Source organism: Physella acuta, unplaced genomic scaffold (genome assembly GCF_028476545.2).
Source record: "Physella acuta isolate Inbredline_101_S28 unplaced genomic scaffold, ASM2847654v3 ptg000357l, whole genome shotgun sequence".
Taxonomy (NCBI): domain Eukaryota; kingdom Metazoa; phylum Mollusca; class Gastropoda; family Physidae; genus Physella; species Physella acuta.
The window spans coordinates 776,378-799,572 of NW_026731876.1; the positions used below are offsets into that span (position 1 = coordinate 776,378).

General features: G+C 32.8%; 1 protein-coding gene across 1 annotated transcript; it reads left to right on the forward strand.

Annotated features, from left to right (window-relative positions):
• Positions 1-844: 844 nt before the first annotated feature.
• LOC131941314 (filaggrin-2) lies at positions 845-23,182 on the forward strand. Its single transcript, XM_059300509.1, has 22 exons — positions 845-969; positions 5,162-5,249; positions 6,723-6,878; positions 6,989-7,132; positions 7,446-7,584; positions 8,409-8,602; positions 8,715-8,941; positions 9,030-9,165; positions 11,213-11,506; positions 11,670-11,732; positions 11,825-11,834; positions 14,777-14,829; positions 16,082-16,171; positions 16,365-16,520; positions 16,668-16,817; positions 17,096-17,234; positions 17,847-18,037; positions 21,642-21,722; positions 21,809-22,053; positions 22,162-22,297; positions 22,414-22,707; positions 22,827-23,182. Exons 2-22 carry the CDS (start codon positions 5,171-5,173, stop codon positions 22,925-22,927), a joined length of 3,078 nt encoding a protein of 1,025 aa, XP_059156492.1. The 5' UTR covers positions 845-969; positions 5,162-5,170; the 3' UTR covers positions 22,928-23,182.
• The last annotated feature ends 13 nt before the right edge of the window (positions 23,183-23,195 follow it).

Here is a 23,195-nt window from a genome sequence, read left to right on the forward strand (position 1 = left end):
GCCTATTTTTTTTTCTAGTTAAACTAGGCCATATTGGCTTATTTTAAGAGCAAACTTTATTTTATAAAAAAAGCTGTTCAGTTATTTATATTTTGAAAGTAGATATAACAAATGATTATCTTTAAATTGGAGTGATTTATGTATTTTAAAAAGCTATTTTGTAGTAATAAGTTGTGTATGCGGTTGTTTGTGGTAGAGGAGTGTCTTAGAAATGGCAAATCATATTGATATTAGGGGTGGTTGTCTTTCTTTGACGTTACTCTCTTTGTGGACTTTCTCATTTTTTTTCTCTTTCTCTCTCTCTTTATATATATATATATATATATATATATATATATATATATATATATATATATATATATATATATATATATATGGCCAAACTCAATGGAAATGTTATTTAAAAATTAGAGTGATTGGTAAAAATGTCAAATTTTTGTGACATACAATATTTGAAAAATCACGTAGACTATTTATCCAACTATTATAAATAGCGGAAATTTTACTAAGATAAGAATGTCTTTACTATTCCCACTGGTATAGCAAAATATAATTAATATATCTTTGTATGCCTGTGCAACATGTGCATCATCCCATAACAAACAAAAAATCGTGTAAAATTAGCACATTCGATGCAATTACAAGTACATCATTTAAATATCTCTATATCATATTTGTACCGTATATAGATCTAACAACCAGTCTTTTATCTCTGTATTTACTGTAGATCTAGATCTAGTCTGGTTAGACCATAGTTTTTAGCAACTGAATTATATTTTAGGCCTAGTTAAACTTGCGAATAGTGAATCTAGATTTAGATTTTCTAGATCTAGGAACTGCAAAAAAACAAAAATCTGGCAACCGGTGTAACAAAAAAAACTAGGCTGTGCTTCATCGTTGTACTTCAGAAGAAATTTGTTGTAGTCACTTTATCAAAATTTATAGAAAAATCGTCTACGAAGCTTACCGGTTAGTTACATTCGACGTTATATTTAGTATAGTACAATAATAACTGAAATGTATATTAAACTAAATGCCTGTAGTTTCTTATTTTAGGACCAGAAATCCATTTGACGACTGACCTACTTATTCATGAACGAGCCTTGTGCCTTGTACTCTTTATTCAAGATTGTCAATCTTTAAAACGCGCGGTCTTAGAATCTAAAAATCTAGATTTGTTTGTCAGAAACACCCCAAATTTTGGCCAATGATTTTAAATTTTCAGATGGATCAATCTAGGTCTGGAATCTAGCTAAACCACAAAAATAACGAGAAAAATATATTGAAAATACTTTGATACTGCAATTGAGCAATTCAATTGACTGAATTGAGTAGAGATCTAGAATCTAGATTTTCTAGAATCTAGAAATTAGATTATCATTCTCTCTTCTTAAAAGTCAAAATCTAGATCTGTCTATTCTATTGATTGGCCTAGAGTCTACCTATTATTTTTATTAGGCCTATTTATCATGAATTAATGGGGGAGGGACCTGTCGAAAACATCGCAGCTAAGACAAGTCGTAGTTTCTCTCCATTGCGCATGCGTATCTTTTTCTGGCTAGCATTGGCCAAATTTTTATATTGGTGTCCGATAATGTTAGGTTAGGCCTACTGGTAGTTAATTAATAGTATTTCTCGCTAACCCGGAGGCGTGGCCGGTTGCTAACAACAATAAATATGGCGCCCGGACCGGACGCTTGACTTCCGACGATTTTTCGGCCAAATTCCAGAGACCTTCTACTAATTAGTTTTTAAAATGTTTACCACGCGCAAAATGGCGGGACTTTCACGTTATAACAACAAGCTATAGGTGGCAGGGCTATATATGCCAGAAAAGCATTTTAAAATTTGCGTTGGAGAATGAAGGCTAAATTTAAAAGTTGGTTTCATCAAAAATACTAGAACTTTTTAAATATCGATTTCCATATTACAAAATTGATTTCCATACTAAAGCATTATTAGTTGTTTATGAAAAAATAAATCAAATATAGTCAACCCTTTTTTTTATAAGAGTGGCCAAAAAATGACAACCAAATTTTTTTTTTTTTTTTTGACCACGTGACCGCTATTTGATGATCCCTAGTGGGGAACTCTGGGTACATGGCCACTTAAAAAGTCTAACCGCATTTGTGGTTCTCTTTAGCTTCAAGTGCCTTCAGGGGTAAGAAAAGTTGTCATGGAGAGATGTGTTGTCCATGGCAGTGAGTGTCAATAAATATTAAATTAAGTAATTTAGTTTAAAACGAACTAAAAACTTCAAAATTAGTCCCTAATGGATTAAATATGGATGTCTATCATTCAGTAGTCATGTTTAATTTGAAATTTGGGTAAATTCTAGATTTAGTAAGAAAAGCTATTAATTAAATACACACATGGCTGGCTAATGCCAGTGCTACCCTAACCCCAACCCTGGTCCTTCCATAGCCTAACCCCAAGTTCTAACCATAAAATTAGTCGAGATTACAATACTACTAACAACCCAACACACCTATTTTAGGGAAGAGTCTATTATCGGACACCGATCTTTTAAGGTAATCTATCGTTTTAGGTACGTAAAATCAGCCAAGACTAGTAATGTGAAAAAAAGTGACTCATTAAATTTTAGTAATTATTTCACATTTTATGTTTTAAGATTTACAAAAAAAAATTTAAAGATTCATTTATGTACTGTTATTAAACAATTGTATTAAAAAATTTCCAGTAGCCTAATAAATAAAGACTAGCGATGATTTCATCACATGCAACCAAGCTCGTTTACTTTAGCAGCCATCTTGTTTAAGTTTTTTTTTTTTAACTTATGGTAGGAGATTCAGGGGAAGGCACTCTATTTTACAGATGGCTGCTGTTTATATAGCAAATCTTGCTCGCAATCACAATATAGGCCTACTTCTATTAAAGCCTTAAAAATGAGGCAATTTTTTCGAACATTACTAGCCTCCACCGATTTTACGCACCTAAAACGTTAGATTACCTCTTCTTAAATAAAGCAGGGGTGATCTCCCCTTAACTTTCACGTATATTCTTATATACCACTACTGCTGGGATGGCAACTTGAGACATGCTTGGCATAGGCATGCTTTTTAATCAGTTTTTACATAGCCTACTTAAACTTTTAAAAATAGATTAGAATCTTGTAAAAAAAAAGAAATTGTGCACCAAGTGAACAGCAAACAATATATGTTTAATAGTGTGGAATATTAGTACTTTATAAATTCATATATCTTTTTTGAAAAATCAGAAATAGTGTAAAGTACCACTTCCTGTTAACAGATATTACTCAAAATTTGACAGAAGGCAGAGTAATTAGATGTTTTACCTACATGTGAAATTTTGTTAAATCTATCTGAAACAGTACTCAAGTTATAGGCTTTTGAAAAACCAAAAGTAGATTAAGTTCCTCATCCAGCCACCGTAAATTGCTGAAAAGTTGATACAGAACTACAAATTTGATATAATACTTGAATTAATTAATGGGGGTCGTCGAGTTTGACAAGTTGGGTTCGATCATTATTGTTGACAAAGATAAACCTATTCTTTGTTTAGATTTTTGCCATCAAAACGGCTGTAAAAAATTATCTTCAGCCTGAAAATAATTCAGAAATTTAAAAAAAATTAAGGCCTAATAAGAAATGTTATAAAAGTTGCAAATCCAGAGAATTGAAATTGATTTTTGAAGCCTAGTGTCTATTCCCAGTCGACTGGGAATAGCAAAATTAAGACTATTTCCAGTTGTGACTGTTTTGATACATTAAATGTATTAAGTCGTAGACGTAGTCTACTTACAAGCTTTGCAGTTGTATTACATTAAAGTTCAAACAAGTAGGCCTAAACTGTTTATTTTACATGCATTAAAATATTTTTAATCTTTCAGGAAATTGAACAAGCTAATATGATTTTTAGAAATCAAATAACAATTTCAACACATAGTAGTCAGCTTCCTGATTTGCATAATTTATGCTCATGAAATAATAAGACTACCATACAGTAAATATTATAAAACATGTTATTTTTCTCTGTAATGCTAATAATCTAAATACATACAAACATGTATTCGATAATCTGCACTAATTTACTGATTGTTAGTTAAACATTAGAATTTCTAAGCTAATAATTAGACCTATAGTATTATTTGATGAACTGTTGGCTACATGAAAATTTACTATATGACTCAAGGCACTAAAAAAAAAATTGATAAAAAATAAAATAAAAAAAATAAGGCAAACTTTTAATGGAAGCGACCAACTGAAGTTCTAGAATGAACTAAATTATTAAGAAGCAATCTGATTGGTGGATCATGTGGCTGATGCCCAGCCAATAGATTGCCTCAGTCTATAAAACTGTAATTATCGTGCCAGACGTTGCGAGTTCGAACCCATTAGGTGCCTTTATACTTTTGGCATTCATTGTATTTTCTAAATTTTATTTTTTGTCGTTATTCATGAAAGGGCTACTTTCTTTAAAAAAATTTCATTTTGTGATATGGTTCTGGGGATATTTGTCCCTAAGATTCTTGCTAAAAGAATAAACAACTTGGGAAATCAGTTGGAAACATGAATAAAAAGGACATACTATGTCTATTACTCTATTTCACCTGACATGTGTTCTGTGTGAATTTTAAAATGGTAATTGAAAGATGAATAGTAGTGTGAACCACTATCTAAACTGATGCATGATTAATATTAGGCCCTAACTTAAAAAATTATTATTAGGCTGTAAGTCCTGATTAATTATTTTAGATTTAGTTGGAGTGCATAATAGATGATCTATGTAACAGATATGAACCTAAAATAATCCATAATACATTTTCTTATTTAAAAAATATAACAATCTATACCTCATCACCAGTCACAATTACTGCTTTGTTATTGTAAGATGTTATAATTATTACCGGTTGTATTTTGCATGAAATGATAGCTGACATTCTTTAACATGTGAGTGCTCAGGTTTATCATTTTAGTCATACCAAAAATGAATTTTTAAGATTGCAAAGTTTCTTAGTTTCTCTGATTTATGGTTAAATATTTATTTATTTTAAAAAGTATTGAAAAATCTGTGTGCAACTTGAGTTCATAACTTTTCTTGGTCTTAGAGGTTGTAGTTGCCAACAGAAGAGAAAAGAATTGAAATAAAGCTCAATCTGAACTTTGTAATATTTTTTCAGCATCTCAACATGTCTGAGGGTTGTGTTGTAAGGCTTCGTGGTCTACCTTGGTCAACTAAACCAGATGAAATTTTGCACTTCCTAAGAGGTAACTATATTTTGTTGGTAATGACTTTTTCCCCTACTGTTCTCTGACAGCATTACCACTCTGGTTAACAGTAATTAAGCACATTATTTAAGCAAATGGGCAACAAGTGATGGAACTAGCAGTTCTGTTTTAAGCTGAGCTTTTTACAGTGGGTTAAGTAAAAATAAAAATTTTCTACCTGTACTTTATAATTATTGGTATTTTGCTGTGTACAATAGTGCTGACTTTGCTCCTTTTTTAGTTTGAAATGGAATGATTTGTTATGGAAAAGTTCAGGAGTTTAACCATCACATACCCTGTGGGTGAACTTACCCACTTTGTTATATGGTTCATCTACCCAGTTAACGATGTAGCACATCAAACTAATATAATGGGTTATGGCCAATAAAAATCACCACCCCTGGTAAAACTGACTGTGATGAAAGTATCTTATTACAAGCTTTTATTACGTTTACTAAAAATGGTTTTGGCTCCACAAATCTTGTAACTCAATATTAACCCACTTCTTCTATGGCAATGCATTAGATTAGTCATTAAAGTTACTTTAATAATAAAATTAGAGATAATAAGACCAAATACTAGCGGTCGCTTGATGAGGGGCTGTCAAATGTGAACTGTTTAGTTTACAGTTGACTGATTTCTTAAGGGTGGATAACTAAAATTTAGAGATCACAAGCTACTGGCCGGCATTAACACAACTTTTTGTTGTGTCAACTTGTTATTAAACAAATGACTAAAAAGTGTGAGATAAAACAAATATACAAAAACATTTTTAATGAGATCTCTTACATATTTTAAAGACCAAAGCTTTTATTACAGGAAGCAAGTTTTTATTGTTTTATTTTCTGTGATTTTAAAATTAAAAGCCTGTTATTAAAAAGGTTTTTTTATTTGTTTTAGAAAATCAAATAGGCCTACTTGAAATTTTAGCCTATAATTATCAGTCAAGTGACGATCTTGTAATAGTTTTGGGCTTGTGACTGTTTTCTGAAGGGATTATTTCTCTTTCCTCAGAATTATTTATCGCCTACCCAGCAAAAAAAGTTGCTCTACTAGGATTGATACTTTTTTGGAATGTTTTTTAGCCAACATATTGTTCTCAGAAGTAACATCACAATAATACATTTTGTCAAAGGGCATGTGATGCAGTATCATAATCAGGGAAAGGGTGTCCTTGAAAATGTAGTTTCTAGTTTTCAGCATTTTTTATAATTTTGTGTTGCAACAGGGTTGTTTTTTTTTAAAATGCATTTGTGGTAATTTTTTTAACGTGCAGTAATGGACCTATTTTGCACTTTTTTACTGTTTCGTCAAATGTGTGGATTCCACCTATGACATGCTACTAAGCTGGTAAAAAAAAAAGTGGAGGATGATTAAAATAAGGATAGTTAAACACTTTATTTTCTAACAAGATGAGCAGTTTGTCTTGATTGATGTCTGTTGATTGTTGCAACTTTATTTTTACTTTTCTAGAATGTACCATAGCTGGGGGTGAAGAAGGAATCCATTTTACATATTCAAGAGAAGGCAGGCCTAGTGGTGAAGCTTTTGTTGAACTCGAATCAGAAGATGATGTAAGAAATGCCCTTGCACAAAACAATGAACATATTGGTAACAGATACATCGAGGGTTGGTTTTTTTATGTCTTGTTTTTTCCATCCTACAGTTCTTTGCTTTACATTGTTAACTGTTGTCAATTATTAATAGAATCACTAATACCAAGAAACCTTTCCCTCCAGTTTTCAGGGTAGATAGATCTGAAATGGAATGGATGATTAAAAGAGCTGGTGCCAGTGTTGCAGGAGGAATGGCTGAAGCTGTTGTTAAACTTCGTGGTTTGCCATTTGGTTGCTCAAAAGAGGAAATAGCACAATTTTTTACAGGTGACAAGTTTGTCCACATTATTTTAAATACTTTCTATGCTGGGAATGTTTACATATCTGTTTATTTTATAAAATTATTGTTAAGTAGTCTTGGCTTGTAAAGAATCTAGTTTTATAATGATGTTTCTTGTCCAAAGATAACACATTTTTTTCAACTTATATTGGTTATAACGTGACTCATGTTCTAAGTTAAGGATTTTGTAAATTTACAATTAGATATTGTCAGGGTATTCTTTTGTATTAAATGTAATAATTTGAAATTTTTCTTACTGATTCCTTCTCTCTTTGCCCAATGGTTGGGTGGGGGTTATAGGGTTGGAGATAGTTCCAAATGGAATTATGCTCCCTGAAGATCGTCAGGGGAGGAGCACAGGGGAGGCATTTGTACAATTTGCATCATCGTCAATAGCAGAGAGGGCTTTGGAAAAACACAAAGAAAGGATAGGTCACAGGTGGGGTTTTTAAAGGCATCTTAAAATGGTCTGTCAGTCAGGCATGTTTTATGCCTATATACAAATGTTTCACATGGAAATTTCAAATCTCATGGTTACTATAACATACAGAAAATGGTGTGTGTTTGGATCTTGTTTGGTTTTTGCTGGATAGGAATGTATCAGGTAAAACAATGGCATTTATTCAATTTTTAGCTACTGATGGATAAGTCAAGTGGGGTTTCTGTTATCCTATGTGGATACATTATTTGGGCAATAACTTGTGTTAAATAAGACTGCTGAAAGACACTACAAGTCATCTAGTTTCCTGCTGTGGGCAGCTGTATTATTTTCTTGGTGGTATTTTGGGTTGGTGTTATTGGATGCCTAGATGAGTAGAGCAAGAAAAAGATCTAGGTTTAAGCCTTAATATCTGATACACTTCTTTAAAAAGTATTAATTTATGTAGGCTTTAATATCCTATCACAACATTCTCCTACCATTTTTATTGTATGTAAAAATGCAGCAGCTAAATTTTCTATAATTTTGTTTAGTACTAGTACTGCAAAATAATGCAAGAAATGGATATGTTTTAACTACCATTGTTATAAGGATGGAGTTTCTCACTTTTTTGCTCCTCTATCTCCTTACTGGACTAAATGATGTGGGCATGTGTTTTGAGAAGCTGACTTGTTTAACTGGACCACCATTTACATTTCACTTTACTTTTTTATTAGTAGGCTTAAAATTAGATTATTTACCAGATGTGGAAGCGAAAATATTTTTTCCCACATTAAAGATATTCTGTAGTGGTGTTTAACACTCTGGTAATTTCTATTTTTTAGGTACATTGAAATTTTTAAAAGCAGCATGTCTGAGGCTAATGCAGCAGGTGGCGTGCGTGCTGGTATTCGTCCACTTATGGCTGGTGGTATGCCAGCTCGGCCTGGGCCATATGATAGGGGAGACAGATTTGGTATGGGTGGCATGGGAATGGGTGGCATGGGATATGGACGAGGAAGGAATCGCAATTTGAAAGGTATGTGTTCACTTTCCTAATGTATTTGTTTGCACGCTCACGGTTAATGTTGCATCTATTCTAATAAAAGTGTTGTTTAGGTAAAGCAGTAGGTCCTTTTTTTTATTTTTAGGTCTTTATGATGATGATTTTGATGATTATGGATTTGGAGGTGGAATGGGATTTGGTATGCGTAATCGTCGTGGGGGAATGGCTATGATGAGGAATAACAGACAAATGAACATGGATTTTATGGAGCGTCGTAGTATGCAGCCTGGGTCCTGTTACATCAGTAAAACTGGTCATTCTGTACATATGAGGGGTCTGCCTTTTCAGGCTCTGGAACAAGATGTTTTTGATGTAAGTCGTTTTAAAATATTTAGGCCTCTGCCTAGCTTCTTGCTCAAGTTTTTTGTTTTTAACCAAAAAAAAATAATTATGATTTCAGTTTTTTTCACCAATCCAACCTGTACGTTGTGAGTTTGAGTTTGGAGATAATGGAAGACCTACTGGGGAGGCAAATGTGGATTTTGCCACACACCAAGAGGCTGTAGAGGCCATGAAAAAACACAAATCTAATATGCGTAAGTAAAATTTAGTTATACATATCACTTCAAAATGTAACCGCTGTTTTAAGTAGTTGGCTAATTTAGTGTAAACATAAAAGCAAATATAACCACAATAATTTTATTCAGTGTGCAGTCTCATTGTTTTGAAAATGTTTTTTAAAAACCTACCCGTATTTTCTTTAAAAATACAGTAAATATTTGTCATGAGAAACATTAACCATTTATCGGCCTGGGCATCATTTCTATTCTACTTCTACGCTTTTTTCATTCGCTGCCCTTTTTTAAAAACAACCACTTGCGTTTAAAATAAAAATCAATAAAAACAAAACTGGTGCAAGTTTATTATGCAAGAGGTTAAATAGCTTAATAATTTATTAATAAATATGGCACTAATACCAGAAAAAGTTAAACATAACATTACTTCTACTATTTCTATAAAAATTTATTTTAAATGATAAAAAAATTCACCGTAGTTACTGGAGCTACTTTCTTTATTATAAATAAAGCCCAATTCAATGGCAGAGGCATTTTAATTATATTGCTTGTAATTTTGAGAAAAAAACTCCAAGTTTAGAAAAATTGTAGAAAATGAACCACTAATTATAGAACAACGAGAAACCAACTTACATAAAACGTATTTCCCGCCTCCGACAGTATATTCAAATTTTCAATACCAACGAGTCTTACACCATTACGTGTAAATAAACATACTTTACATATAAGGCGAACCGGTCTCTACCACACACAGAAATTCCGGGCTTAACTCCAATCTAATATAACTGCTATCGTTAGCAGGGATATGACTTTATCGATTTTTTCCTGTTTCAGCTGCAGTTTTCCTCCGCTGATTTCAATTTCTCAGAAGAAAAAAACTGAAATCACTTCTGCGGAAACAGCCCACACGCGCATTCCACATATTCCTAATCCTATTAAAATCGAGTAATACATTACTTAAGTTAAAGGGGCAATCGTCATTTCCTTTTTCAATTGGATGATTGCGCTAGGTCTGACTGTGCTAGATTAAGATTAAATATAGGTCATTGTTCAAAACTTCTTTAGACTTTCAAATTTTTTGATCCAAATTTTCCGCTTATATTTTCAGTTTAATATTTATCAAAAACACAGAACAAAGTTATTTAAAGTAATGTCGCTCTTCCGATGAAATATCTTCCATGCCTGGTTTCTTTACTGCTAATCTCTCTTGCATGGTAGTTAAGCTATAGCCTAATTTATCTATGGATATTTTAACTCGTCAACATCTACATCTAGTAGCTCATGAGATCTTTTATCTATATTAGCGACAAAAGCTTTTATGAAAGAAAGCAAACTAGTTTTTTTTTTGTTTTTTTTTCAATGCATTTAAAAGCTTGTTGCTATAAAGGTTTTTTTATATTTGTTTTATTACAAGTATTAATTCCACCACACTTTTTAAAATAAATATTAGACCCTGTCTAATTTCAGCTTATCTGGTCAATTTCATTTTCCTTTTTTATGAACTAATACTTTTAAATTACAATTAATCTAAATCTAGGCTCATTAATAAAAATTTACATTTTTACCATGCCCATCTTTAAAAGAATATAACTGATATTATAGGGAATAATTTAAAAACAAGAGGTCAACTAGATCATTAGTTTAAATGAGCTTAAAGTTAAAATAAAACTTAATTGCGACTGTTGTTAAACTGTAAAATTTAATTTTTGTAAAAATTGTTTATAAGGGAAACATTCAATTGGAATTAGACAAGACTTTCATTGTTATTTTAGAGTAACATAAACTTCTTTTATTTAAAATGTTAGCTATGTTAAACAATAAGTTTACTAACGGCGCAAGGCTGCTTTAACTGCAATAAAACATTTGTTTTTGTCCGAAAAAAGTTTTTCTTTTTTTTATGGTCTGGTCACATCCCTGCAATAGGATTTATTACCTACATATATAATGTAGTTATATCTGTTTTAAATAGAAATGACTCCTTAAATTGTTGGTCTGATCATAATCCTGAGGTAGTGTTTAGTAAAAATCAGTCTATTCTGTTTTAACATTGTTTATTTTTATCCCTCAGAGCATCGCTATATTGAACTGTTTTTAAATTCTGAGCCGAACATGCGAAGTGGAGGCAATGGAGGCTATGGTAATGGCTTGGGCAGTGGGTTTGCAGCAGGAAACTTGGGATCAGGGAATGGCTACAATGATGACATTGGCTTTGGTGCAAATGGAAACTCAAACTCTAGTTTTAATGGAGGTTATAGTGGAGGGCAATCTTCATTTGGTGGAAACCAGGGTGGATTCAGCAACCAAAGTGGTGGTGGCTTTGGAAATGGAAATGGATTTGGAGGTGGCAGCTTCGGAAGTGGAGGTATTAGTATTTATCAAGTAGGATATTTAAAGACAGTCTTCGTATTTCAATAGTTTTTAACTAGTTATTATTATAGCTACATAATATTTAGCAGTCATTTTCTTGTGTTACTTTTTAAAGAAATGTAAAAAGGTTTTTTTTACTTTGTCATTTTGTTTTACAGGATCAATGAGCAATTATGACATGGCTGGAGGTTATGGCGATGGAATGAGCACTGGAGGCGGAGGTAGAATGATGGGCAACAATTATACAGCATTTTAAAACAGTGGGCTATGTTGTAGAGATCATTTTTATAAAAACTAATTTTTATATTTGTAGTTTTCCTTCAGTTCAGTATATCATGTTGCTTACTTTATTTTTAGTCATGAAAAAGATTTGAAAATATCCATTGCTCTAACCTGTAATAACAAACCATGTTTCTTGATGAGTTTTTAATTTCTTGCTAATAGTTTTTTAAACCTATTCCAACAAGCTTTTTAATGGTAGTTGTATGCTTAGATTGCCCTATACATTCAAATAGGAATCTCATTACTTTCTATAAGTAAAAGCAAGAGAAGTCTTTAACAAATTTTAATGACTATGATACAGTGTATCTGCCTATAATCTCTAACCATTTTTCTATGTAGATACTGTTGAGGGGTGGGGGCAGGAAAGAATGACTAGTGTTATTTTATGTTTTTGTCATGATTGTGGTCTATGAATTGTTTTAACACTTCACCAAATTGTTGTCATTTATGATGTTGGTATTGTAAAATCATTTTTGTACATATGACAATAAACACTCATTAAATTTTTCCACGACCTTATCTTTGATGATTCTCAGTATCCTGTTTCATTTTTCTTTTGACAAATGATGAAATGTAAAGCATTGTTTACATTTTTTTTTTAACTAGTTATTTTCACATAACTTTTTCATTGAGTTGTGGTTAGAAGAAACTTTGAGGGCCACTACGATTTACATCACCTTAATATAAATGTATCTTACGTCTGTGGCTAGATTGACTTCAACTTATTAATAGATAAGGATGCCAGTTCTATTAACACTTATTCATGTTATACTATATATTATATAGCTACTGTGTTGTAGTACACACAAAAAAGATGATTACTTCAGTTGAATTCCTTTCTTTACCAACTTCAGCTGTGCTCATAAAACTCATCAGTGTAATGAATATATTAGCTCTGTGCCTAACCTTAACAAAAGATGTGTACGGTAAAACCCCATTTTAACGTATTTTATTCGTCGCTTCACGTTCACCTCCAGTTGAGCGTATTTTATTATAAACACAACCGAAACACAAAAACGAATTCAAGTGCTTATACCTGTGAAAATTTCCCCTGGGTTTGTGCTAACCTACTCCAAATAATTCTCAATTCTGGATTAAAACTTCCCCCGATCTCCTAAAATTCTAATAATCCTTTTATAGAAACTTCAGGCAATTCCCTTTTAGTCTATATATATATATATATATATATATATATAAACATCAATTAGTGGTTCATAAACAATAATAGCTAAAATATGCAAATAATGTGAAAATATCATTAAGTACACTTAAAGTTATAATATTGGCTTGGCTATATCTCTTAAAGATTTTCTAATTAAAGATCTAGCTTGGCCTAATAGTTCGTCCAATTTTCATGCTAAACTACCAAGTATTTATTCTTAAGATACGTCTTGTCTCCTCGCCTCACTAAGCACAGTTGACACATCTTAACTAATTCACTAATAGGCCTATATATATATATATACATATATACACGCAGTGCCGGCGCTAGGTTATTTAGCGCCCTAGGCAAAACTTATTAAAAGCGCCCCCGGCAATTTTCTTCGTGCCCCCGTATTATCAGAGGCGTAGCGACCCTCCCCCCCCCCCATCTCAAACTTTAGATTTGCACCCCCCTCAAACTTTCAATTTGTTTTTCCAACCCATTTTGGCGCCCCCCCCCCCCCCTACGGACAACGCCCTAGGCAAACTCCTAGTTCGCCTTACAGGTAGCGCCGGCCCTGTATACACGCCAATATTGGCCTATAGCCCAGTGATCGATTCTCATCAGAAACATGTTGTTAAATACCGGTATGTTATGTTGAATCCTGAATGTGTTAAGAAAAGGTAAAGCTTTATAGTTATACAGGACGAAAGGAGAAAAGTATTTTAATATATATATATATATATATATATATATATATATATATATATATATATATATATATATATATATGTATGTTTACTCACCAAAATTCCAAAACCCAATTTAAAAATTCTAATTCGACTTGCTTTAAAGTTGGTGAAGCCCAAAATGTGTTAGTCACTTCATTTTACCATTAAAAGTTTACTTTCATATAAGGATCCTAGCATCCGTGTGATCAAAATATGGGGGTAGGCCATTTGTATCAACTTGCCCATGTGACTGTAACTCCCACCGTTCCCTATGTGTATATAGGTCAATATATATATTGAACTTTGAGATAAACATATATCAAATTCCTAGCTATGCCACTGATTGACTTATCTTACAACATAACAAATGAAAATTATTAAAAGTAGACAAAAACTCAAGTATTAAAACCTTATAATTATAAGCTTTTATCTTCTATATATATAATTCTCTTCTTCGAGCCGTTAGAAAACAAGCTGCAAACGCTCTCCCTACCTCCCCACCCCTACATGGTTTTAGTGAGCTGTGTTCACTCTAAATGTTTACAAGCAGAGCCAACGATTTTAAACGTAGGGTGGGGGGGGGGGGGAGGAGGAGTGGGGGGGGGGGAGGAGGAGGGGGGGGAGGGAAGGAAGGGGGGGGGGGGTTATGGTCCTTAACGAGCTACTTATAGTGTTTTAAAGAAATATTTTCAGTGTCAGCGTTGGTACTGTCGAATTCACAAATTATGAATTATTGAAAATTAGAAACAACTAAATAGCGGCGTATGTTATGCCGCGGGCCGGCTCGTAATATTTAAATGAAGAATATGCTAAAGCGTACTTTCTCTTCTGCGCTGCTATTGATATTAGAAGCATTGTTTGCAAAATGTAGGCCTTGTGAACATATTTTTAGCACGACCAACGCATTTGTTGTTAATATTATAGATAATATATTTGTATTTTTCATTTTAGTTCTTTAAAAAAGCTAGTTATTATTTAATTTAAGGGTTTTTATAATAGTTTATACATAAAGTGCCCAAGTGTAATCTAAAAAAGGGGCACTATTTTGAGCGGTCACGAATAAATAGATCTTGTACATCGATTTTGACTTGTGGCGGCCATATTGAAGACAAGCGTGTGGTTGGCTTTTATCTGGACAGCGACAAATACGTTTACGTAAAGGTAAATAATATTAAATCACATAGCAAAGTTATCTACTGTATTCAACACACTTATATTTTGTGAATGTAGCTTTACTTGTGACTTGTTTGTATCTTCAACTTGTCAGCCGAACCACACAATGAAATGACTGAGAAAATGAACTGTGTGAAACTGTGAGAAACACTTCATCACTTCACTAACAAATAACAAACAAGTAACAACACACACCGTGACACTGCCTAGCTTACACTCACACTGCCATGTCGTCTAGCTAGATCGAGTCTAGATCTAGATCATGATCTATGAGAAATCTTTTACCAAAATTAAAATGTTTGAAAATAAAAACTTCTAGAGAATGTGACACTGGTGCCTTTTTATTACTTTTAAGTTTTTAAAGATTCCATTATTCATTATCTGACACCAGTCAGTTTCTAATACTGGTCTAGATTTAACTAGATCTAGTATCTATAATTCTATATTTTGAATCTACTATATAATTAGGGTTAGGTGTATGGTAGGACCAGGGTTATGGACAGGGTTATATTGACCAGAGGGGAGCCGGGGGGACATGTCCCTGGGCGCTGACTCTAGGGGGCGCCAAAATGGGTTGGAATAATAAATTGAAAGGTTGAGGGGGGTGCTAATTGAAAGTTTGAGGGGGGCACAAATCGAAATCTTGAGGGGGGGGAGGGGCGTGCAAATGGAAATCTTGAAGGGGGGGGGGGGGAGTGCAAATCAAAAGTGTTTGTCCCCGGGAACAAACTGTAGAATCCTAGCTTAGCGCAGCTATTAAGGTCACTGCGCATATGCACAACTATTGAGTTACTTATTTTCTGCCGAAATTTTTTTTCCGAGTAGTCACTTCGTAATAATAACTAATACTCAACACTCAAATCAGTAGTAATCAAGTGGTTTTTCACCCGACACATAATGAAAGAATTATGATTCACGGTCAGATTTTGTCAGTGCAACTATAAAACTATGTAAGAAGTTTTTCAATTTCTAGATATAGAGCTTTTTTATGTTTTTGTCTTTTAAAAACACAGAGTTGGGCTGAGCATGGGTCTAATCACTATCTCTTTATCTAGTATTTGTCTAGTATTTAACCACACTCACTGTTGTGTTGCTTTATCCAAACATCCTCAAAAATGGAACATAAAGAGTAATCTAGGCCTATATAACTTTTTAACAATTGAAAAAAATAAATGTCTATTGATTTGGTGTTAATGTTTACTTAAAAACTACATTGATTGCTAAACTTTATTCTTCCTAGTTGCAATGTCTAAAGACCAAGGTTATGTAGTGAGACTCAGGGGCCTTCCATGGTCCACAAAAGCAGAAGAAGTTGTTCATTTTTTAAGAGGTAAATAACCAATTACTTTTTTTTAAAAATAGTTTATTGTGTACTCACATTTTTCGTTACATTAATTGACTTATTAAAATAGCTACTACTGAGGTATTTTATTTAATAAATGAATGATTTCTGTTTTGAAACTAGTATCTTTCTTTGATCCAGTGTTTTTTCAGTCACTAAGTGTATTATAATTTCATTTCAGAATGTGAAATTGTTGGTGGGGACAAAGGTGTTCACTTTACTTATTCAAGAGAAGGACGTCCAAGTGGAGAGGCTTTTGTTGAACTTGCTTCAGAAGATGATGTTACAAATGCTCTGGCTCAAAATAATGAGCATATTGGAAACAGATATATTGAAGGTTATATAACATTTAAATCTGTTCTATCTTTTTAATTGTGATAACAATTTTAATTTTTCTTAATATTTGCCTCTATTTTCTAATGTTTATCTTATACCACTATATAGTAATATATCATGCAGAAAGATAATTCATATTGAATATCAGTTTTCAGAGTAGACAGATCAGAAATGGAGTGGATGATCAAACGAGCAGGGGCTGGAGTCTCACAAAATCAAGGGATGTCAGATGCTGTTGTCAAACTTAGGGGCTTACCCTTTGGTTGCTCCAAGGAGGAAATTGCTCAATTTTTTACTGGTAATGTTTTGTACTGAATATGTAGTGCTTGTATTGTATACAAAAGTAAACTCATTTATATACTTTGTAGCTTCTTAAACTTGAATAGTTGTTAAAAAGTAAGCCTAATTTCAAAATTTATTGCTAACTTTGCTATATTTATTTTATTTATCTTGTTTAGGTAGCAATGAAACTTAACATGAGCTGGACTTAATGAATGTTCAAAATATTCTAATTTCAAACTTTATATTTTTATTACTTCCTTCTCTCTTTGCCCAATGGTTGGGTGGGGGTTATAGGGTTGGAGATAGTTCCAAATGGAATTATGCTCCCTGAAGATCGTCAGGGGAGGAGCACAGGGGAGGCATTTGTACAATTTGCATCATCGTCAATAGCAGAGAGGGCTTTGGAAAAACACAAAGAAAGGATAGGTCACAGGTGGGGTTTTTAAAGGCATCTTGCAATTGGTTGGTTAAATTTTGATTCAACATTCAACAACTTTTGGTCTCTAAAGGTAGGGGACTCTGCTCATCAACTCTTCCATTGTATAATTTTGTAAACTGTTACCAGTTGGCATCTTTAACATCAAATACTGAAAACTGAATTTTTTTTTTCGCCACTGTTAAATAGTACATGTATTCTATACCATAATTTACAAAATTGATTATCATTAAATATTTGAAGTAAACATACTTGGTTTTGCAGTAACCATCCTCGTTTAGGGTCTCCAGTGTTTTCAGTGCGTTACCAGGTTGAACCCTTGACTTAGATGTTTTGTGATGCCTGTTTTATTTCTTATTTTGCAAGTTTAACTAAACAGTTATTGATAAACATTTATGTACAGGAAAATTGTTTGCATTTTATAATTTTGCAAAGACAATCCATAGTGTAGATATATCACTTATATAAAAGAATCCTTTTACGGCAATCATGTTGCTGTTTTGTAAATAGCTTTTTTAAAAGGCTTTCATTTAGTTTAACCATTGCAGGAATGGTTTGAATACATTTTTTGAATGAGGTTTCATCATGTTATCTAATGTCTCAAATCAGATACATCGAGATCTTCAAAAGTAGCATGTCAGAAGCCAATGCTGCTGGTGGAATGATTCGAGGAATTCGCCCTCTAATGGCTGGAGGCATGCCAATGAGACCAGGACCTTATGACAGGGGAGACAGATTCGGAATGGGCATGGGCATGATGGGAATGTCCTATGGAAGAGGGAGAGGCAGAAATTTAAAGGGTAAGTGGACAAGATGCACCTGAATTATGTACAGTTCATTTATTTCCCAGTAGTGGGATTTTCACTGGTTACAAGATTTTGAAGATTTTTATTTTTCACATTGTTCTATCATGGTGGTTAATTTTCAAATTAATCTGGCTTTAATTTTTAGCATTTTCATTTTTAAAAATTTACTTAACTACTAGTGAAGGTTTTTTGTGTGTCATATTTATAGTTTTTTTAACTATAGAACTCGGGATATAGTTATGATTTTTAATCCATTTTAAATACTTAAACTTTTTAAAATAGAATAGAATCTCATAGAAAAAAGAATTGCGCACCAAGCAAACGCCAAAACAAAATGTTCATAATAGTTCGGAATATTATTAGTACTTTATAAATTTACAAGTGTTTTTTTTTTTTTTTTGAGAAATCGGAAATAGCGTAAATTACTACTTCCGGTCAACGGAAATTACTCAAAATTTGATAGAAGGTAGAGGATTAGATCTTTTACTTACATGTGAAATTTCATTTATCTAATAGTACTCAAGTTATAGGCTTTTGAAAAATTCAAAGTGAAAAAAGTACCACTTCCGGTTATTGGAAATCGCTCAAAAGTTGATACGGATCTACGATTTTGATAAAATACTTATATATGAAATTTCATCAATCTAGCTGTAACGGTACTCAAGTTATCATGTTTACACACACACAGACAGACATACGGACAAGATTGCAAAATTGTTTTTCCATATCAGTGAGGTGTAAAACAGCGAGATTATTTTTTTTTGCACGATTACAAGACTTTCTCTTTACTTTGTATATACGAGAAAGTAAAAAAGGCAGTGAAAAGCGATTATCTCCCTTTGGCACACGTTTCCGTTTACTTACAATATTTACAAGTATCATCTAATACTAGATCTACTAATAAATAATGTGGACAATCTAGCTTCTAAACATTCTTTTTAGTATTTGCAATTTAAGTGTAGATTTAACTTATACCTTAAATAATATGTAGGGCAAAAAATACAATAATATCATGACTAACACGCTAATTTTTTAGATCTAGAACTACTTCTACTACTATTGTGAAGAACTTATTAAGAAGTAACTTCTAAGTAAATAGGACTTAAACGAGTTAGATCTAGGTCTTAGCTCTTGACTTATATTTTATATTACATATGAAGATTTCAGTATTTGTTATTCTTATAGCCTAGAACATAGCAAGGCATATAATAAACAAATCAATAATGTTATGTGAAAGCTATGTTTTTTTTTTTTGGGGGGGGGTCTTAGGCTACTGGTTAACTTTTAAAAAAAATGTAAGCTGACATTAAGCATTACTTAGAAAGTAGCGTCCTTTCCTATGTTTTCAAATTCCTCTTTTAAGGCATGACTATTCCTACTTTTGGCTGACAGGGTAGGCATGTCTGGGCCCATGACTATAAAGTAAAAGCATTTTTAAAATATTCCATTTAATCAATAATTTACAAATGATTTATAAAGTAAGAAAGAATGCTGGCTTTCCAGTTTAAAAGTATTAGAGGAAAACCTAAATATGTCTTTAGGTAGTTGTCTTTAATTATGTCACTGCTAATGTGACAGCCTTTACTGCCTAACCTATTGTGTTTTTTTATGGCATCGTTATCAGCTAAATAAGCTATTTATGCTTACTAAATATAGTACAACAATGCTTGAGATCTTTTGCCAAAAAAAACCCTGCCAGAAGTCTAACAGTTTGTAACAAATTTTATACTTTTTAGAGTAAACAGTTGTTTTGGCTTTAAAGATAAAAGATTCACTTAGTTAAATAGACTCAACATTAAGGTAGATATTAATGCTATTAAAGTTAGCTTTCAGAATATATTGTAATGATAATTTATGAATTATTAGAAATGTTACTGAGGCACTTCATGGTGGACTCTGCTGCATTACCTAAGTAGCCCTTAACAAGTAGCCTATTGTTTCCAAAACACTATTTACTAGATCCAGGACCAAGGGTAAATAAGTGTGGGCTATTCAACAACAGCAGACCTAAATTAGTGAAATACTTATTATTATTTTTTTAAAGTATTTAACTCTCACTATTATGCCATATTGATAAGACTTATGAAAATAATTTAATTGAAAACTATGCAATTAGATCGTGAACAAATAAGTTGAGTGTTGGAAACATTGGTTTCCTCATGTTAATCAATTATTTTAATATTTGGCTAGAGAAAATTCCATATAAACATTAGCTCAGTTGCCTAAAACAAATGTAATTATACTGTACTTATAATGAGGGTACATATGTTTCATCACTCTATAAATCAGTCACTAACACATCTGTAAAGTCTGGAATTTTTCAACTAATGTCAGGAATTTCATTTTCAAAATGTTATATGAACCCATTGTGTACATTGGTACCACCTTTTATAGTCAGGCCTACTAGACTAATTTCTAAACAAGATATTGTGGTTAAATGTACATTGGGGAGGGGGTGGGGCTGTAGAATAGCACATTAGGGGGTAGAGATGGGTCTAAAAATATTTTAAACAAATTTTATTATTTGCTCAATACTTTAAATATTAATTTTTGTTTGAAGATTGCCACTAAATGACTCTGTATAATATAATAATTTAAACATAATATGAACCAAATGTCTAAAAACAGTAATAAAATAATTGTCTATTTTAAAATTCCCTGCATCATTCAGTTACAGGGTTTTACAATTTTCAAATTTTGGTTTCTAGGTTGAAAAAATTTGGGGATTGATTTTCAGTATTCGCTTAAAAAATGAGTGGCACCACAGCATAAACTTTTTCTATAAATGCCATTACAGTTCTCTCATGAACAAAAGTTTTATTATTATTATTATATGAAGAACAAATACTGAAAATATGGTGGGTATTTTTTATTAATAAAAAAGAAGTAGGCATTTTAGTGCTAAAAACTGCAAAATAAGAAAAAACGCGAAAAGCAGATCACAAAAATACATTTTTTGAGTAATCTGTAAAGCTTAGACATCGAGCTTTCCAATAACGCCAAATACAATAAGATAATGTAAGATAGTGTAAGATTGTAAAAAAAAAAAAGTTTAAATATTGGGGTCATTGAAATTGTGTTTTAAACACATTGACAAAAAAAAATTTCTCATTAAAGTGATTTGCTAAAAACAAAAATGGACAAAGAATCCAAAAGTGCAAGAAACACAGTATGATGAAAAATCAAGATTTTGTTAATTTTTTTCTGCGCATATCCCCTAAACATGGAATGATATATATAAAAAAAAATTATTAAAATAATTCCTAGCTCATCTACAGAACTCGGCAAACCAGAAAAGGAAATAAAATCTGCTTTTAAAAAATTTTAGCATTGTAGGTTAAAATATTTCACTGAAAAATATTTTTTCATGAGTAAGGTATGTTTGTGATTGAGGGTGCAACAGGAAATAATGGTCAAACCTGTCACGTGTTGTTTATGTAAGTTGTAATGTGGGTGAAAGTTTTGTACAATAAATCCAGCCTACCACATTGCTGTCTTTAAATCTGGTGTAATTCCAGGTGAACAGAAAATACAAATAGAAGTAACTAATTAACTTTTGTTACCCACGTTTTAACTTTGTAAACATTTTACATTTAAGGTTTCTTTGAAGATGACTATGATGATTTTAATTTTGGAGGGGGCATGGGATTTGGAATGCGAAACAGACGTGCTGCTGGTGGTAAGTGCTTTTTTTTGTTGACAATGATATAACTTAATCTTCGCAGATCCACATGACCATATCATTGTATAATTGTTTTTCATCAGGATTTTTTGAGGATGACTATGATGATTTTGGCTTTAATGGTGGTATGGGGTTCGGCATGCGTAATCGTCGTGGAGGTTTAGGACCCATTAGAGGGGGAGGAGGAGGCGGAGGTGGTAGAGGCATGGATATGGGAATGGCAGAACGCCGTGGAATGCAACCAGGAGCTTGCTATGTCAGCAAAACAGGACACTCCGTTCACATGAGAGGCCTCCCTTTTCAAGCTTTGGAGCAGGATGTTTTTGATGTAATTATAACTCCATTTATTGGCTACTAGATATTTGCTAAGAAAGCAGTTAACTAGAAACTGAATATTTAATTTGTTTTTATTTCAATAAGTAATTTGTCTTTTCAGTTTTTTTCACCAATCCAACCTGTACGTTGTGAGTTTGAGTTTGGAGATAATGGAAGACCTACTGGGGAGGCAAATGTGGATTTTGCCACACACCAAGAGGCTGTAGAGGCCATGAAAAAACACAAATCTAATATGCGTAAGTATTTTCCATTTAACCAGTCAAATGTTTTTTTAAAAATATTGGTTTCTGCATTTACGGAAACCAGATTCACACATCTTTAATTCTGCAATTGTTTTTTCTTTTCATTTTAGAACACAGATACATAGAGTTGTTCCTGAACTCTGAACAGAATATTCGTAGTTCTGGAGGTGGTGGTGGTTATGGCAACAATATGGCTGGGGGCTTTGGTGGTGGAAACATGGGATCTGGAAACGGCTACAATGATGACATGAGTGGTTCAGGTTTTGGCCATGGATTAGGGTCAGGGTTTGCTGGAAATAGTGGCAACTATGGCAGCGGACTAGGAAATCAGTCAAATTATGGGGGCAATCAAGGAGGATCTGGTTTTGGAAATCAAGGAGGATCTGGTTTCGGAACTGGAGGTAGTAGTACAATTCACAGTGTTTTCATTTTTTAATTTATAATCATGTACTTCTTGATTACTGATTACATTGCTTGTGATGTTTTATTGTTTTTAAAAAAAAAACTTTTAACTTTCCAATAGGAGGAATGAACAACTATGAAATGGGAGGTGGAGGTTATGGAGATGGGATGATGGGAGGTGGCAGTGGTGGAATGATGGGAAACAACTACACTGCATTTTGATCACCTATTGGAAACATGTCTGTCTATCTGTGGAGATTGAATGGAGAATGTTGTTCACTTCCTTGGTATCATTCTTGAAAACTTCTGATGAATTCCACATTTTGTGTCTGAGACATAATGTCATACCAGCAGCGGTACTGAGTTAGGTACAGCAAGTCTGTATAGTTTTTAAAGATCACCACATTGAGCGCTCATCCACAGAAATGTGTATATGCATCTTTTTTACCATTTGTATATACTTCATGGAATAAACTTTTAATAAAAACAA

Excerpts from the sequence above, each read along its gene's own strand:
- LOC131941314 (XM_059300509.1), top strand. The coding sequence starts at position 5,171 with ATGTCTGAGGGTTGTGTTGTAAGGCTTCGTGGTCTACCTTGGTCAACT. Across the intron at positions 5,250-6,722 it reads AATTTTGCACTTCCTAAGAG|AATGTACCATAGCTGGGGGT; the intron begins GTAACTATATTT and ends TTACTTTTCTAG. Across the intron at positions 22,298-22,413 it reads AAAACACAAATCTAATATGC|AACACAGATACATAGAGTTG; the intron begins GTAAGTATTTTC and ends TTTTCATTTTAG.